General features: G+C 32.9%; 1 protein-coding gene across 2 annotated transcripts; it reads left to right on the top strand.

Annotated features, from left to right (window-relative positions):
• The first annotated feature begins 1181 nt into the window (after positions 1-1181).
• Positions 1182-19301, top strand: TERB2 (telomere repeat binding bouquet formation protein 2). Of its 2 annotated transcripts, none has more exons than XM_006174748.2 (7): positions 1182-1354; positions 1457-1538; positions 2310-2449; positions 5316-5377; positions 8539-8624; positions 13922-14010; positions 19153-19301. In XM_006174748.2, the coding sequence occupies exons 1-7, from the start codon at positions 1291-1293 to the stop codon at positions 19293-19295; spliced, it is 666 nt and encodes a 221-aa protein (XP_006174810.1). In that variant the 5' UTR covers positions 1182-1290; the 3' UTR covers positions 19296-19301. The 2 variants fall into 2 exon arrangements, with proteins under 2 accessions (XP_006174810.1, XP_032337206.1); XM_032481315.1 differs by lacking the exon at positions 19153-19301 and adding an exon at positions 14201-14335.
• The last annotated feature ends 399 nt before the right edge of the window (positions 19302-19700 follow it).

Genomic DNA, 19700 nt, shown 5'->3' with positions numbered 1-19700 from the left:
GAAAAACCCACAAATAAAGCAGGTTTTTACCATGCCTCTCTCAGTAATGGATAGAATAAGACAATATGATTAACAAACTTGACTCAATGAACATATGTAGAACACCATACCAGACAAACAAGAATATCCAACAGCTGCAGGACATTCTTTACAAACACACATGGAACACTGATCACATACTTCAGTCATAAAGAAAATTTCAACAAATTTTAAAGGATTATAATCACACAATCCATATTCTTTGATATTAATACATTTAAACAAGAAATCAATAAAAACAAGACAACTAAATAATCACATGAATTTGGAAATTTAAAAAATATTTTAAATAATCCATAAATCAAAAAACTCAGTTGGAAATCTGAACATATTTTGAATTGAATGGTAACAGAAAAAGTGACATCTTTAACTGGCACACAGTTTAAAGAAAATTTACAGCCTTATATGCACATATTAGAAAAACAAAGGATGAAAATAAGCCATCTCTTTCAAGAAATGAAAAAAAGTACAGCAATTGAAAGCTAGAAAAGTAGGAAATTATAAGAGCAGAAATGAATGATACAGAAAAGAAATGTATGAGAGTATCAACAGTGTCAGAAGTGTCTGAAAGGCTAATAAAAATGACAAAACTTTGGTAAGACTAAGAAATAAGAAAGCACAAGTAATTAATGTCAGAAATGAAAAAGGAACCATTGCTACAGAGCTACAAACATTAATAAATATTATAAAAGATTTTATGGTGAACTTTATATCAATATTTTTGAAATTTTAGATTAAATCGACTCAACACCAGAGAAATATAGCTTTTCTGTAAGGGGGTTTGGGGGTGAAACTGCAAAAAAAATATATATATAATTTGACCACTGGTGATATATGACTATATTAAAGAATTATTATTTTTTAAGTGTGATAACGATGTTGTGTTATGTTTTTAAGAAGACTTCACCTTTTAGAGAGTCCAACTGACACATTTATAGATGAAATGATAAAATGGTTTTTGCTTCAAAATAATAACAAAGAACAATAACTTTAATACTCAGGGTTTAAAACTTACAAGCACAACAGACCTTCCTCCTCCGCCATAACAGGTAAATCTGAGAGGCTTCTCCACAATCCCAAGAGCCGCTCACCACAGACTAGCAGCGACGGAACCTTCTTCCTTGTGCCTCAGGCCTTTCCCGCCCATTACCCTGAGAACCAATCATGGAGCGTGGCTTCAGACCTGGGGCCAATCAGCGATCTCGACTCCCGGCCGCCCCTCCCCCACATCCTCCCTTGTGAGGCGGCGCCATGTTTCAAGGGCAGCGGGGCTGGTTTTGCCGCAGCGTCAGCCGCGACCTGAGGCAGTTCTGGGGTAGGAAGCTAGGCGGAAGGTGTGGGTGATGTGGTACACCTCCCACTGGTACCTTGGCTCCAGGGTACTTACTAGGCTCACCTTGTGCCTTTGCCTCCGCAGTGGCTGAAGGGGGGACGATCAGTGACCCGAGGGACGCCGACTTCTTGTTCAGCTGCGATGCGTCACACCCGGACACGCTGAGGTACCTGAAGTCCACCTGGCAGTGCCATTTGGGTCATGTTGAGCCAGGAGTTGAAGACAGAAGTTGCAATGCACCAATAAATACTAATAATAGGAAGAGACTGGAAACGCCACTTTTTCAGTCCTAGACGTGCTTGGGGCGGGATGGTGGCGGCGGCGGGGTTAGGGGGCGGGTGTGGAATAGGTAATTTTCTCTCTCCTTTCTGTCTAAATGGCATGGCCTTCTACCTAGCCCTCGAGTCTCTTCCCGAGTTCCAGTTGTGTGTGTTTCCAACTGCCTCTCCCACATCCATGTGGCGCCTTGGAGGGCCCTCATATTCAATATGGTTAAGTCAAATTTCCTGATTGCCCCTCATAAAACCTTGGTAGTTCCTTTTGAATAATAACTCCTACACCCATGAATCCATTAATTAATCCATGGCCAAACACCACGGATTGTACCCCTGTAAATGTTCTTTGTTCTTACTGCCACCACCTTAGTATACACTCTAAGTTACCTCATTTCCTACCACAGTAACTTTCTGAGAGGATGTTCTGCCTCCAGTCTACCTGTGATCCACCTTCGCATTGCTGTCCCATTGTGTTTACAAAACAGAAGTCTGATCACTTTCCTGGCTGCCCCTCCTCACCCCTCACTGCACCAGTCTCCTGAATACCTACAGATAATTCCCTACAGATAATTCTACCTGCTTCCACTCATTTACTTCTTTTGAAAGGTTGAATACATTCTTGTTCATTTCATAACCTAAAATATTTCCTTCCTTTCTCCTAGAATATATCAGAGTCTTGATTACATAGAAGATAATGCTACAGTTTTTCATGCCTACTATCTCTCTGCAGTAGCTAATGCTGAAATAAAAAACTCGGTGGCTTTAGGTCATTTCATTCTTCCTCCTGCATGCCTGCAAAAAGGTTAGTGAAGATCTTTCATCTAATCCCTAGATGGCCAAATTTAGCTGTGTTACCCAACTTTACTGATCTTTGTTTTCAGTCAGAGATTTTTGTTTTGTATCAATTAATGTAAGTGGAAATGCATAGACTTCAGATCACTTTTCCTTGGGTGTGTATACTAGCTTTGTTTATTGTTCATTCATGCATTCACGGAGCTGCTACTGTGTGCCATGTTTCAACCCAGGTACTAGAGATTAAGTGGTGAATAAGACAGACACAGATCTTGTCCTCACATTGTTCACCGGCTAGGATCCAACATTTACTAATTTTGTGACCTAGCAATTTCTCTCGAGTTGTTTTGAGGATAAAATGAGATAATATATTAAGTAGGCTGACCTGTGAGTATGCAATAAAGGTGCTTTGCTAGTTTTGAATCTTATTATTTTTCTGGATTTTTTTTTCTGATATTTCAAGATTCAATGCGATAATAAACCCATGTGTTTATATTGTTCTTTATATTATTGAAAGCACTTTCATATTAATTATTTCAGCAACCTTGTGAAGTAAAGGGCAAGTAAATTGCTTCTGAGATTAGTTCTTTTAGTTTTCCCTTCTTGGAACACCCTTTCTTATCCTTTTCTGTCCAACTCCTACCTGTCTTTTATGGGCTAACTTTAAATATTCCATTTTTGTAGGTCTTGCATTATTATCCAGTGTTTCTTTTTTTTTAAACATTTTTTATTGATTTATAATCATTTTACAATGTTGTGTCAAATTCCAATGTAGAGCACAATTTTTCAGTTATACATGAACATATATATATTCATTGTCACATTTTTTTCTCTGTGAGCTACAATAAGATCTTGTGTATATTTCCCTGTGCTATACAGTATAATCTTGTTTATCTATTCTACAATTTTGAAATCCCGTCTATCCCTTCCCACCCTCCGCCCCCTTGGCAACCACAAGTTTGTATTCTATGTCTATGAGTCTGTTTCTGTTTTGTATTATGCTTTGTTTGTTTGTTTAGATTCCACATATGAGCGATCTCATATGGTATTTTTCTTTCTCTTTCTGGCTTACTTCACTTAGAATGATATTCTCCAGGAGCATCCATGTTGCTGCAAATGGCATTATACTGTAGGTTTTTATGGCTGAGTAGTATTTCATTGTATAAATATATCACATCTTCTTTATCCGGTCATCTGTTGATGGACATTTAGGCTGTTTCCATGTCTTGGATATTGTAAATAGTGCTGCTATGAACATTGGGGTGCAGGTGTCATCCTGAAGTAGGGTTCCTTCTGGATATAAGCCCAGGAGCGGGATTCCTGGGTCATATGGTAAGTCTATTCCTAGTCTTTTGAGGAATCTCCATACTCTTTTCCACAGTGGCTGCACCAAACTGCATTCCCACCAGCAGTGTAGGAGGGTTGCCTTTTCTCCACCCTCTCCAGCATTTGTCATTTGTGGACTTTTGAATGACGGCCATTCTGACTGGTGTGAGGTGATACCTCATTGTAGTTTTGATTTGCATTGTATAAATATACCACATCTTCTTTATCCAGTCATCTGTTGATGGTTTTATGTGTTTCTTGATGGGTATGTGTCCATCTCTAGTAAGACAGATTGAAGATAGTACAAATTCCCAGTGAGCAGAGTATTAAAAAAAATTGAAAAGTATTTCTATAGAAGAGTTTTAGAAACCCCAAAGATTGGGTTCCTTCCATAGTTGATGTCCTGCCGAGACCTAGTTATAACTTACAACAATAAATTGTTCTAAGTGATTATGCAAATAAATGACTGGATAGAATTGATTTACTCAAAAACTGAACTAATGAATACCCATCTTCAGGGAGCTTATATTGTGGAATGACTATCTGATCTGATTTTAAGTTATCACTTCTATTAACTCTTTGAGTTTAGCATCTTACATTAAAATGTATTTAAAATTTTAAATCTGTTTTAAATGAAAACATGCTCCTTTTAAAAAATAAAAGGTATATTTATTTATCTAGGCCAGGATTGTCTAGTAGAAGTGTGAGGGGCAACTGTAAGCCATATACTAATTTTAAATTTTCTAGTAGCTACATTAAAAATAATAAAAAGAAATAGATGAAAATAATTTTTAAAATATACTTTATTTAACCTGACATATATAAAATATTTCAATATATAATCAGTATAAAAATTATTGAGATATTTTACATTCTCTTTTTGATACCAAATTTGAAATCTAGGGTTTATTTTAAACACAGCACATCTCAATTTGGCCCAGCCACATTTTCAATATGGTACCCACATGTGCCTACTCTAGTGGGTACTATTTGGACAGTTTAGGTCTAAAGGAATGTTGACTCTTTGTCCTTGAGTGGGCTACTGTAAACTATTGAGATAATTGATTTAAGATGACCACATAGTCCTTTGTCATGCTGAGCATTGTAGAATTCCAGCACTACCATGCACACTAGACATGTTGGTCATCCAGCCTTCTTTTAGCAAAGTAATTTATTGAATTCTTAAGGATCTCTGCTCTACAAATTTGGGGATTTTATGTCTTTTATTTTGACTGTAAAATTATCTTCTTTATTAATGCTGGGCCTAAAAACACTGACATCTGATGGAGATATATATATTATAGCAGAAAAAGTTTACAACAATTGTTCTCATAATGCATTGGAATCATCTGGAGAGTTTGTTAGAAATGCAAGTTCCTGAGCTTCTCCTCAATGATCTAGTTCAGTAAGAATCTGCATTTTAAACAAGTATTTCAGGTAATTTTGATTCAAGTGAAATAATGCTGACCTAGAGATTTCAAGCCTCAAGCAATTAGAAAATTCTGCAAAGTTACTTTTAAAAAATAGTATTGGATTTGTTTTTATTACAGAAATAAGAAGAAAAATTGGTAGTTTTATTTGGGAACAAGGCCAACATTTTCTGATGGAAAAGGTTAGTAAATTAAGGTACTCAATTAGAATCTACAGTTTCAAAAAATTTTGAAAGCAATGTAATCTTAAAAATGTGTACTTGTTACATGTTAGCACCAATGATTCAAAGGGATTTAAAGGACGTGCTTTTATTGAACATTATCTAGTTTGACCTTGTTTTTATACTAGTACAAGTAAAATTGAGATATTTTTGAATAAGTACAATTATTCACATTAAAATTTTGAAAATTTCCTTCTCTCAGTAATATTAAGGGACTAATAGATACACAGTATTTACTAGTTCTTTACTGCCAGTGTAGATTCTGATTAATTCCTGTGTTGTGCCATTTGTTAAACATTATGAATAATACCCCTTAATAAATGTTTGCATTACTGAAAAATTTTTGGCTTTTGCCATCCTGCCTCAAATTTGCCTATTCTTTTGACTTACTTCAAAATCTTTGTGCACAGCCAAAAGGGATAATTTTAGCATCAGAAAGAATGATGGCAATGAGATGAGCGAGTGTATGTACAGAACTTACTATAGATGGTTCACAATAAAAATAGCTTAAAAAACAAAAATCTATGTTTTTTTAAACCTAAACAAAAGGAATAAATTACTAGTTGTTGGGAAAAAAAGAATAATGCCAGTAATGGATTATAATACATTAAAATTTTGAAAGTCCTGATTCTGTAAGGGATACTCCAAAAGCATAAAGAAAGAAAAAAAGGAAGAACAGAGGAAGGAAGGGAGGAAGAAACATGGAAAAGAGAAAAGGAAGGAGGGCAGGAAGGAAGACGTGATGGAAGGAGGGAAGGAAGGAAAGAAAAGATGGGATAAGGGAAAATTTCCTTTCAGAAGAAGAGCTAATAAATGTAGAAAAGATGGGATAAGGGAAAATTTCCTTTCAGAAGAAAAGCTAAAAAATTTAGAAAAGATGATACAATAGAAAATTCTCATTTTACCACCCCCAATAAAATAATTGGGTTAGGCAAGGATCATTAATGGATGTTAAAACTATGATCTAAAACTATCACCCCACAGATTACTTATTAATTACAAAGGAGAGCAATATACCTTTACAATAAAACAATCTGGCAGACACCGTCTTAACTAACATCAAATTTGGCATCACCAATGTTGGAATAACTTCTCATTATGTTCAGCTGATGTGATATAATAAAAAGTACACAGTATTCTCTTACAGTGTTCTTGTTCAAAATGCTGAACTTAATTATGAGTAAATACTCAAACAATTCCAGATTATGGAACATGTCATGGAACAACTGTCTTAGACTCTTTAAAACAATGTCATAAAAAACTAAAAAAAGCAAGAAAACTATTCTAGATTGAGACATAACAACCAAATGTGATGTATGAACTTTGATTGGATGCTGGATTTTTTTTAATTTAAAAGAATAAAAAAAAGAGAGTTTTGAGAACAGTTGGAAAAATTCAAATATGAACTGTATATTAGGTGATATTGAATTAGTGTTAATTTTCTTAATTGTGATAGTGGTATTATAAACATAAAAGAATGTTTTGGGTTTTTTTTTAGAAAGTGCATGCTAAAGATTAAGGAGTGAAATGTCATTAATATCCACAAATATTTTCAAATGGTCTAACAAAAATAAAAAATGAGAGGCAGAGGGCATGAAGGGTGGCAAAAATGTTAACAACTTGTGAATCTAGGCAAAAGATACATAGTACTTATTGTATTATCCTTTAACTTTTTGATAAGCTTGAAATTTTTCAAAATAAAAAGTTAGAAAAATCTTTATAATATGTGTGAAGCCAAGCAATTAATTTATACATTTTGTATTCCTTTAATTGTTTTTTTCTTCCTCATGTGTCATCATCTGAAAATAATAGTTCTTTTAGTATCTTTTGCTATGTTGTACTAAGGATCAAATGTCTAATCCTTGACTTGTCACAGTGTTTCCAGGGACATGAGTGGTGATAGAATGGTTATTATTTGACAGAAGTTATTGAGTATACCAAAAGGCCCTTAAAGATCATTAATTTAATCATTCTATTTTAGAAATGAGAAAACTGAGGTAAGAAGATAAAGATCTGACTTATTGCACACAGCCAGATATTAGCAAAATGGAACCAAATTTTCTCAGCTCCAACCCAATCCAATGTTTTTTCTACTAAAAAATTAGTAGAACATACCTGTATTGACTATTGACTAGAAATTGTATGATTATATGATAAAGGATTTTGTTCTTTCAAATATTGATTGATATTTAATATTAATGAATTATAATAATGTAATCATAGAATATATGTATAGAAAGTACTTCATTCAATGACAATAATGTGTAAATCTGGAGAGTAGTTTGGGGAACATTATTATTATTTGGAATGACCTAAATTATTACAACCTAAATATAGAAATTTCCTAATGGCGTATTAAGTAAATATATTATGTGATAGGTACCAGTATCTGAGTCACTTTCACATAATCCTTTGGACAAGCTTAATATACATTTAGTTCTTTTGTAACTCCATAGCTAAATACTCCACTTTGATTTTGAAGAGGAAACATAATTTGTTCAGCTTTCTCCATATTTTTGATTTCTAACACGCAGGAAACCTAAGAATTTTCAAGTCAAGGATTTTAAGAAAGTTTAAATTAACACTATTTTGGGTTTCCTTATATTTTTTAAACTAAAAAGTAATATGACCACATTAGGCAAGTTTTCAAAAATTAAGAGAATACAATAAGGACCTACTATATGGCACAGGGAACTATATTTAGGATCTTATAGTCACCTATAATGGAAAAGAATATGAAAAATAATATATATATGTTTGTACATAACTGGATAACTTTGTTGTACACTGACACTACTGCAACATTGTAAATCAACTGTAGTTCAATTAAGAAAAGAAAGAATAAAATCAGTCAATTTCACTATGTAATACAACCATAGCCGGTATTTTTAAAATCCTGGTTTATTTCTTTATCTCTAAAATAGATAATATTTTTATTCTGTGTGTGTACAAAATTTTGTAAGTTTTTCCCACCAAACTAAATGGAATGGACTTAAGTGTATAAATATTTTTGTGATTCTTGGTGTATATTACCAATTAATTTTTTGCTTTTTCAAAACCGGTATTGATTGGATCATTGGTGTGCTTGTTTTTTAAAGTGTGATTTCTTTTTCTATCCACAGCATGATGGAGTAACACCAAATGAAATAAAGGCCCTTAGGGAAAGCAGTGAACTAACAACAGATAACAAAAAAGAATTATCCAAAAGGTATTGAATTCATATACTTCATCAATATTCAATTCAGTATAGACATCTTTGAACACTGTGTGTTTATCTCATTTAATTTTCACAGTCATCTTGTGAGACTGATATCATTATCACCATTGCCATTTTACAGAAAAAGAGATCTAGGATTAGATAGATTAACTAATTTCCCCGAAGTCATACAAACTTAATAATTGAGTGGGGAAAAGCAGGATTTGAACTGAGTCAGTCTAATTCCATAGCCCATGCAGTTAACTATTATGCTATGCTATCCTTGAAAAACTGAAACAAGAATTTTATGTATATTGTGATCACTGTTACATTATTTTTAGAATATGTATTTAATAATAAGGAAATAAACTAAATATTAGCAGTAATTTTATTAGGATTGGAAATTCTGGGTGATTTCCCCCTTTTCTTTCCCAGTTGTTTGTAATGTGGCTACTTTGGTTTAAGAAATTAAAATTAAATTTAAAAAAACAAACATGGACTTGACATTATGTTAGAACCAATCTATGAGAGCTGCCTTTGTTGCAGGCTTATTCATTACCTAGTCCATTCCATATTTTCCAGTTCAGTGGTTTTCAAATGTTTATAGGGAACATTAGCTATTCCAAAGTCTGGTACTTAGCTGATGAAATAAAAATGATCTTTCTTCAATATAAAAATTAATGAGTTTAATTTATATAGTTTTTTTCAATTTTAAATTTTTCTCACATAATTTTTTCTTATACACTTTGGTACATTCTGTCTGGTTTGTTATAATTTGATATAAGTTTTTATCTGATTAAACAAAGTTATATATTTAATTATTTTAAGTTTAGTAAACTATTGCTTCATGGTTCTGTGACTTGTAGATATTCTACCACCTAAGATTCAGTATCCATATTCTAGGTCTTTGAGATTTCTATGTATAGCGCTCCTTTGAACTTATTATGCTTTTTGAGATAAGAAACTGATAAGGAAAGGAGGAAAAATGAAAATAGAAGAGGTGAGACCATGAAGATATTCTTAAGCAATTGGTAGAGGAGAGAATGGTTATCAAGTGACGGTATAACAAAAGAATGAAAAATAAAAATGAAAGAGTAACTCCCAGTGATTCACTTAACTAGGAAAGACATCAGATATATAGTTTTTTTTTCAAGAAATGATTGTCCTACAAAAAGCGGAAACCATAGGGGAAAGGTTGATAATATGACTACCAAAAATATTTTAAACTTGTACATGGCATTAAAAATACCATAAACCAAATCAAAAGAAAGTATATACTTGAAAAAGCATTTCAGATAGGCTAGTTTCCTTAATATACGAAGAGGGCTTACAACTCTGGGGAAAATATGCCCAATACTTTCCAATAACAACAAAATAGACAATAACAATAATAAAAATAGACAAAGGTAGGTGTCTACCTAGAGCCTTTTTCCTTACGGAACCACCAGAGGGTGCAGAGTGAACATACATAAAATACACTTTGAACCTACTCATGTGGTTTATTTTGTTGGCATGCTACCTACCAGTGATATTGAGCACTAGGTGGTGAACTAGTTATTGAACACTTGCCAAATACAGGACATTTGTGAGCTAAGCAGTTCACAATATTTCATTTGATTCTCACAACCTTATAAGATAGGTAAATACTATTTGCCTTATTTTACAATTGAGGAAATAGTTTTAGAGACCTAAATAATTGATCTAATATAAATAGTGAAGCTCATTTGAAACCAATTCTAGCTGATCTAGAGTCCAAACTTTTAATCACTATGCTATTTCCTTTCCCCATATGTTCCGAAATCTTCTGAAAATGGCATGAATCTTTGTTTATTTTTCTTGTTCTTAATTATTTTATCATAAGTATAATGCATGTAATTTGTCAAAACAGAAAACACAGAAAAGAATACAGAAAATTTAAATTATAAGCAAACTCACCACTCAGAAATCCACCATCAACATTAACACATTTCTTGCTAGTATTATACAGATACGCACATTAAGTAGAGTTGATTTTAGCATTCTACGGGTAGTTCTCTATTTTGAAAAACCTTATTTGATACTATGATTCGTAATAGCTGTATATGATATTTCATCTTATTGTCTGTTTAACCACCTTCCTTTAAAATTAAAAAAAATTATTTATAACTTGTTACTCTTGTGGCACCTTCATAAACATCTTTTTAAAAATAAATCTTTCTTTACTTTTTAGATAATTTTCTTAATGTAAATTCTCAGATATGGAATTTACAGTATTGAGATATGAATGTTTTTAAAGGCCATGAGGCCTATTGTTAGTTGCTTCCCACAGAAGTACACAGTGTTGGTCTCACCACATCCTCGTCAGTATATTGAGTATTAGTAAGAAGTCTTGTGCTAATTTAATAGATGAAAAATGGCATCTTGTTTTAATTTGCATTTTTCTTTGATTAGTAATAGATTTGAATCTTTTTAACTTGTTTATTAGCATTTTACATTTCTTTTTCTGTGGTTTGTTTTTACCCTTTTTCCATTTTCTATGGGGAGTCTTACTGTTTTTCTTATCAACTTGTCTGATATCTTTATATAATAGCTATATTATCTTTTTTGTCACATTATATCCTCAGTTTGTTGTCTGGCTTATATTTCTTAGAGATATGTTTTAAATTTTTACGTTGTTAATCACTTTTCCCTTATAATTTCTCCTATTGCTTTTATGTTCAGAAAATTCCTTTCCCGTTCAGAGATCAAATAGTTTTTTAATTCTGCAGATACTTATTTTGGTGTATAGTAATAGGTGAAGATTGAAATTTATTTTTGTCCTACAAATAGGAAACTTCCACTGGCTTTTTAAAATAATAAATCTATCTACAACTGATATGTAATTTCCCATTGTCATATGTTGTTTTTGTGTCTGGAGATCTATTTTTAGACTATTTGTTTTATTCCCTTACTCTGTGGATCTATTTTTATATCAGTACAATATTCTTTTAAGTTATATAACTTTATGTATTTTAATACCTGACAAGGCAAGTCCAAAACTTGTCATTTGCCTTTTAAAAATCTTTTCTTTACCACTTCATGCTTTTCACTATTTTTCTATTTTCAAATTTTAATTATTTTTAATAGGTAATATATTCATATGATTTGAAATCCAAGATATACAAAAGGGGATACTATGAAATATATTGTCTCCTAGCTAGCCAGTTTCCCTCCCAGAGGCAACCAATATCATCAGTTTCCAGTATATGCATATGCTAGCAAATCCAAATAAATATTCTTTGATTTCTCCTTTTCTTCACAAATAGTAATATTCTATAAACATTGCTTAGCACCTTTCCTTTTTTCTCTTAAAATTTACCTTGGAGATCATTCCATATTAGTACTTAAACAGTTTTCACTTTTTTTGTATGGATTTACCATAATTTAACTATTTTACTGGACTTTTAGGTGATTTCTAATTGGATGTTAAAAACAGTGCTTCAGTGATTGATCATGTAATGTCATTTTGCATGTGTGTGAGTATCTGTAGGGTAACTCTGAGAAGGGGAATTGCTAGGTCAAAAGGTGTGTACATTTTATATCCTTGATAAGTCTGTTAAATTGCCCTCCATAGAGGTTAACCAGTTTACAATTCTACTGGTTGTGTATGTAAGTGCCTTTTCTGGGCTAGGGTAACTAACCAACCATTGAGGTTTGCTTGGGTTTGTCCTGGTTTAAATGTTGAAAAGCCCCATGTCTTTGGAAACCCCTCAGTCTAGGGTAAATTGGGATGGTTAGTCACCCTTCTTTCTTCTATACTTTCTCCAACACAGTGTGTATCATATGTTTTGGTCTTCGCTAATCTGATAGAAACAAATGGTATCTCACTCTAGTTTTCTGTCTGACTTGCTCTTATTATGAGTGAGGTTGAGTGTCTTTTCATGTTTAAGAACCGCTTACATTTCCTCTTCTGAACTGTTTGTTCATATCCTTTGCATGTTTTTCTATTGAATGAGTTATTTTTTTTGGCTGAGACCCCTTTGTTTTAGGAGAATGAATTCTTTGTGAAATAAATTACAATTCTTATCCTATTGGTTGTCTTTTGACTTAAAAAATGTTAGGTTTTGTCATGCAGAAATTTTTTACTCTGTGTATTCATTCTTATTAATATTTTCTTTAATATGTTTTTGAGTTTTGTGTCATAATTAGGAAAATCTTCTCTAAGATTATTATTGTTATTTTGCTATTTTTCTTCTTGATGGTTTCTTCATATCATTTGTTAATAATGAAAATTGCTTCTTCCTTTTTGCTAGATAACTCTTCCATTTTACTAGATGTCTTTTCCATTTCTTTCTTTCCCCTCCCCCATCTCTTTTTGCTTGGCCAGAAATTTTAGAGCCATGATAAATAATAGTGATGATAATGGGTATCCTTGTTTAGTTACTAACTTTTCTGGGAAAACTGTTTTTGCTTTATTTGTAGGATCTCATCCTAACTAAGCCATAGTTTTAAAAGAGTTTTGATGAAATCTAACTATTAAACAAATTGAAAATAAAGCCTTTGTTATCACTCAGTATAACTTTAGGTTTTTTAGAAAATAATGAATTTAAAGATGACCCCAGTTTCTTATTATTGAGGTTTTTATTTTCATGCAATTGTATTATCTATTGGCTATTTGTAGTCTAAATATAGTAAACATTGTTATTTGGCACAGTAAAAAGATAAGATGTTTTAGTTGAAAACTGCTTAACTCCTTAAAAATTAGAATATAATTAATTTTACTCTATAGTGATATTCAGAATAATTTAACTTTTTCTTTTAAACTCAGAAGTCACTTAGTGTACCTCATGATTTTTCCAGACACCATTTTTAATGTATTTTAAAGTATGTAAGTACTAGATAATAGCGTTTCAATTATTTGAACACTAAATAATGGTAAATTCTGTGATTATTTAAAGTAGAGTCTTTTCTTTTTGCTTTTTTTTAAGCGTATTTAAGATTTTATATGTGTGTGTGTGTGTGTGTGTGTGTGTGTGTGTATTTGATCTAATTATGAAGTGTTAGTAAATTACTATGCTTTCAAGAATATTTAGGGAAAAACCCAGGCCTCTGTTTACTCAGTAAATACTTGTTTATGATGCAGCCAAGAAAACCAAAAATATCTGTATGGGCCCTTATATTACTTAGAAGCACTAAAGAGGTTCATAGTTAACATTTTCACACAGTGAGACTGAAGTCTGATGAAAGAGCATTTAGATTACTGTGTATATTGTCTGGAATAATTTCTCATTTGTAAAACAAATCCAAAAAAGCAAATATGAATATGACTTTCTATATGTTTTATTTTATAGGACAGAAAAGTGTTTTATATGGACTCCAGTTGCAGAAAAACAGATGTACTTCCCTCTTCAGAATTATCCAGTGAACAACATGGTAACAGGTACTTTAAAATAAAATTTAGAGTCAACCTAAGTAGGGAAGAAACAAGGGAATATTTTGTACAGTAAAGCTGTTGTACTAGCCTAGCAAGAAGAGCCCCCTTTTATTATACATGCCAATAGGAGACATCATTCACACATTAAATAGATTAATCTGCAGATATGACCTGTATATGTATTTGGGTTTCCTAGTGCCCAAAGTAAAGAGAAGATAGCTAACTGAAGCTGACATTGAGAGGGTGCAAACAAGAGAACTAGTTGAAATGTGGACCACCTGGATTTGGATAGTGCTAAGTGAGGTAAGGTGAGAAAGTTATATTTGGATAATTTGAGCTGGGTAGTATTCAGTAGGGTCATTATAATTTAAAAAATAGAGTTAAAAATTGTTTCTAAAACACTACAGTTTAAAAAGTATAGGTTTTTGACATTTTATTTAAAAAATAATTTGTGTATTTATCATTTTCCTTTATTTAGCAGTGTCAAAACTATCTCTTGTAACTAGCCTACAAATTCCTAAATGTCTTCTCTCATGTTACTATTCTGTCTAATCAATTTGTCTAGCCGTTTTTTTCTTCTAATCATTTGAGTAATATAAAATATGCTTTAGAAAAGCACTTTAAAAAGAACTTTTAATGTGTAGTTTTGGGCTGAGTCTTGGAGACATCAAAGAAAACTGCTACCTAACTACGATAGTAGAAAAGTCAGTTCTGGGATTCTTAGGAGCAATAGTGGACTGCAGAGGACAATGAACTAAGTAGTACAGTTGACCTTTGAACAACATGGGTTTGAACTGAGAGAGTCCGCTTACATGAGGATTTTTTTTCAATAATAAATGCGATAGTGCTACATGATCTGTGGTTGGTTGAATTTGTGGATATAGAACCATAGGTAAGGAGGAACCTTGAATCCCCAGGACCAGCTATGTATTATAAGCAGATTTTCAACTGTGGGGACAGTTGGCGCTCTTAATCCCCACATTATTTGAGGATTATTAGTCAGAATCTTTAAAGTATAATTTTGACCTTTGGTAATCTGTTGTTGATTTTATTGATAGAACTAAAGTAAAATTTTCTGACGTTTTTATTTGCTCAGTTGAATAATTATTTTCTTTCTTTATATTTGTACATTAAATTTTAAAATAGCGCTTTCTTGGAAGAAAGCTTTATTTTTTAAAACACAAGTCATTTGTCTTTAATCTTGATGTGACGTGATAGAACTTCTTTTTTTTCATGCTCAACTGCTTGTACAGGAAAAAAGAACTTGTTGGGAAAATCAACTTGTGTTAATTGAAAATGTAGAGAATGAGAGTTCTATATTTAGGCAATGGAATCAATTTTTGTGGTTATAACCTGGCTGTCTCTTCCTCAAAATAGGTTAGGTTCAACTCAATGAATGTTAAATCTCTTAAAATAGAACTAATTAGACTTTAGAAAATACAAGTTGGAGCTATACCCTAGAACAGGGTTTCTCAGTCCTGGAACTATTGGCATTTTAGGCCAGATAATTTTTTGTTGGAGAGGGCAACCCTGACCAGTACCCACTAGATGCTAGTAGCATCCCGTCCAGAGCCTCTGCTTCCTCTTCCTCCCCATGACCCCCTAATTTGTGACAACCAAAAATATCTCCAGATATTGCCAATGTCCCATAAAATATCAAGGAATTTGTGTGTGTGGGTGTGGTTTTTGTTTGTTTATTTTTTGCTTTTGACTAGAATTAAATCCTCAGTCTGATAACAATGGTTATCGCCCATCTTAAGAAGTTACGATTAACTGCTACATGTGTGGTTAATAAAAGGGGAAAAATTACTAGTAATTATAAATATCTTGCAGGCAAAAGTCCTCAAACCAAAAAGTTCTGATAATTAAAAGTTTGGAAAGTTGTAATAGATACTGTATTAATTATCTATTTCTGTGTAACAAATTACTCCAAAACTTAGGTTAAAACCATGAACACTTCTTATTTCATAGTTTCTGAGAGCCAGGAATCTAGGAGCATCTTAGTTGGATACTCCTGTCTCAAAATCTCTAATAAGGTTGCAGTAAAGTTGTTAGCCAGGCTGCAGTTATTTCAAGGGATAACTGGGACTGGGAAATGCATTTCAAAGCTCATGCGTATGGTTGTTGACAGGCCTTGGGTTCTTGCTGGTTTTTGGCCAAAGATTTAGACTCCTCACCAAGTGGATTTCTCTGTAAGGGCTGTTCACAACATGGTGTTTGCTTTACTCAGAGTGAGTAATGCAAGTGGGAGAAAGAGTGTGCCCAAGACAGAAGCCACTGTCTTTTTTATGTCCTATTCTCAGAAGTGACATACTATTACTTCTGTCAAGGGCTGTTGGTCATATAGACCAACCCAAGTACAAAGTGGGAGGAGACTATACAAATTCATGAATACTAGCAGACAGGGATCATTCAGAGCCATCTGGAAGGCTGGCTACCACAGACTGGTATGGAGTTGTCCACCAAGAAGGCCTTTCCTAGGGATTCTCTTTTCTTCCTCCCAATTCATTTGGATTGTACAGGAACAGTCATTTTCTAAAATATGAGCTAGCTCCTACCCCTAACAGTTGCTTTAGGAGTGAATACCTGATTTGAGCTGGCCAATCTCAGATCTTTCTCTGTATTTCTAGACATGGAATGCAGCAAGTCACGTCATTCTTACTCAAGTGATCATAGTTCTAAAATGTAAAACTTGAGAGCTATCACCTGCCATGTTTTCTATCATGTAAGGAAAGCCAACTTGTCTCAGGAGAGGAATATGAAACTAACATGCAAAGGAAACGCTGGAGACCGATGAGATGACCATGAGAGCTGGTTCTAGTTATTTCTGAGGTCCAGCAATATGTCTGCCTTTTTCACAGTTTGGTTGTGAGGTTGATAGGGCAATGTCCTTCCAGTAAACTCCCCTTTTGTTTAAACTAGTTTAAATTGAGTGTCTGTCAACTTCAGCCTAAAGTTCTAAGTACTTCAAAACTGCTACAGTAATCCATTTCTGATACATAAATGTCCTTTTATAACTTACAGAACTATTTTTATTAATATAGTACTTACTTTAAAAATTTCTATCCTCACACATATCTTTAGAAACTTTACACAGTGTTTGTGTGCAATTAATTAAACACTAATATTTTTATGCACTAGTTTATTTTATGCAGAAATCTAGCCATAGACAAAGACCATGAACCATATGGGGTATAGTAATAGTGCTTTAAAAGATTTTCTGAAGTAAATGGCTATGATTAAAATATCTTTAAAGATACTGATCGATTTTATATGATTGGCTTCATTGTTAATTTGTTAATTGTGAATTTATTTCTGTTATTATAAATGATCAAACTATGTGCATAGATATCCTGTTGATGATGTTGGTATTCTAAATTCAATCATCCTTGAGCTCTATCAGAATTTTTTCATATGATATTTACTTTTAAATTAGGTTTCAATTTTAGTATAAACCACAAGCACTTATATTACACTTAAAATATTATCACTCAGATAAGCAACAATAAGGTAGTGTTGCTTAAAGTCATTAAGTCCTTAAGCTCTCCCCATTCTAGGCTTTCTTTTTGACACTCATATCTATTTCAGATTATTAATGACGTCAGAATTACACCATAATCTCTGTTGACTAGCAGTGACATGTATTTTCCCATTAATTTTTATATTAACAGTATTGAACTTTACAAGCCATTAACATAGTATATCCCCCTTTTATTTCTTTTTCTTCTCATCTTAATATATTTTTATTGAAGTATGGTCAGTTTACAATGCTGTGTCAATTTCTCATGTACAGCACAATGCTTCAGTCATATAGGAACATACATATATTCATTTTCATATTCTTTTTCACCATAAGTTACTATGAGATATTGACTATAGTTCCCTTTGTTATACAATATAAACTTGTTGTTTATCTATTTTATACATATTAGTTAGTATCTGCAAATCTCTAACTCCCAGTTTATCCCTCCCGCCCTCCACTGGTACCCATAAGCTTGTCTTTTATGTCTGTGAGTCTATTTCTGTTTTGTAAATAGATTTGTCTTTTTTTTTTTTTTTGTATTCCATGTATAAGTGATATCATATGGTATTTCTCTTTCTTTTTCTGGCTTACTTCACTTGGAATCACATTCTCCATGGCCATCCATGTTGCTGCAAATGGCATTATTTTATTATTTTTAATGACTGAGTAGTATTCCATTGCATAAATATACCACAACTTCTTTATTTAGTTATCTGTTGATGGACATTTAGGTTGTTTCCATGTCTTGGCTGTTGTAAATAGTGCTGCTATGAACATTGGGGTGCATGTATCTTTTTGAATTAAGGTTCCCTCTGGATATATGTCCAGGAGTGGGATTCCTGGGTCATATGGTAAGTCTATTTTAAGTCTTTTGAGGAATCTCCATACTGTTTTCCATAATTCCCCACCAACACTGTAAGAGGGTTCCCTTTTCTCCACAGCCTCTCCAGCATTTACCATTTGTGAACTTTTGAATGACAGCCATTCTGACTGGTGTGAAGTGATACCTCATTGTAGTTTTGATTTGCACTTCTTTTATAATTAGCGACATTGAGCATTTTTTTCATGTGCCTATTGGCCAGTGGCCAGTCGTATGTCTTCACTGGAGAATTGCTTGTTTAGGTCCTCTGACCATTTTTGGATTGGGTTGTTTGCTTTTTTCTTATTAAATTGTATGAGCTAATTTTTTATTAAAGACTTATCTCAGTGTTACAGCAGTGAAGGAAAGTGTTGCCTGCTCTACTAGTGAAGATGAAGAGGTTGTTTGTGAGGTTAGTAGCTAGTTGAATAGGTAGGTCTAAGTGATTACATTCTAAGCCAGATACACTTCCCAGTTATTTTGGTTCAGGTACTTTTATGTTCCATCTCCATCCTGTATATCACACTTTCTGTAGTCAAAGTGGCTAATCAAGTATCTGTGTTTTAAGAGGTGGTAGGAGTGGTGAAGCAGGGAGGAGGGTATTCCTGATAATTACCAAGTTTCATGGAGAATCTTCTCACTGGTATTTCTTCTTTACACTTCTTTTCTAAAAACATTCTTTAGAAATCTTAACTCTAATACATCAAAGACACTGAGGGCAGATAATACGACAGAATTTCAAATATATATATTTTTTATTCTATAGGTTATATATCAATTGATGCCATGAAGAAATTTCTTGGGGAGCTACATGACTTCATTCCTGGAAGCTCAGGTTATTTAGCATACCATGTTCAAAATGAAATTAACATGTCTGCTATAAAAAACAAATTGAAGAGGAAATGTTAAGTTAAATATTGTCCTTCTTTCTATCTGGGCATTTTTTTTTCTGTAAAATGTTACAAAGATATACTTTGGGACAGGGGGATGAGAAAATGGGGAAGAATTTTTCTCTTTCTTCCTCAAAATGTATCTTTGGGAAATTCAGAATTATTTTGGCTCTGTATTTTGACAGGCTGGACTTTTCCCCAGCTTGTAATGTTATGTTCACAAATTCTGAGTGTACAGTTCTTATGGAGTAATTGTCATTGAAGCATACTTCATAAGAAGTTTCAGTCTCTTTCTCTCTCTGTCAGATGTTCTTTTGGCTTTAATATTCTATTAATTATATATATATATTCCTAGGTTTAATGCTGTGAATGCTAAGTTTCATGATTCTGGTAGTCGTATTTTGATTAAAAAATTAGAATGTGA

The sequence above is a fragment of the Camelus ferus genome, chromosome 6 (assembly GCF_009834535.1).
Source record: "Camelus ferus isolate YT-003-E chromosome 6, BCGSAC_Cfer_1.0, whole genome shotgun sequence".
In the NCBI taxonomy this organism is placed as follows: domain Eukaryota; kingdom Metazoa; phylum Chordata; class Mammalia; order Artiodactyla; family Camelidae; genus Camelus; species Camelus ferus.
Note: the sequence above shows the minus strand (reverse complement) of the source record. Positions and strands in the feature narration are given on the sequence as shown.

Excerpts from the sequence above, each read along its gene's own strand:
- TERB2 (XM_006174748.2), top strand. The coding sequence starts at position 1,291 with ATGTTTCAAGGGCAGCGGGGCTGGTTTTGCCGCAGCGTCAGCCGCGAC. Across the intron at positions 2,450-5,315 it reads TCCTGCATGCCTGCAAAAAG|AAATAAGAAGAAAAATTGGT; the intron begins GTTAGTGAAGAT and ends TTTTTATTACAG. Across the intron at positions 14,011-19,152 it reads AGTGAACAACATGGTAACAG|GTTATATATCAATTGATGCC; the intron begins GTACTTTAAAAT and ends TTTATTCTATAG.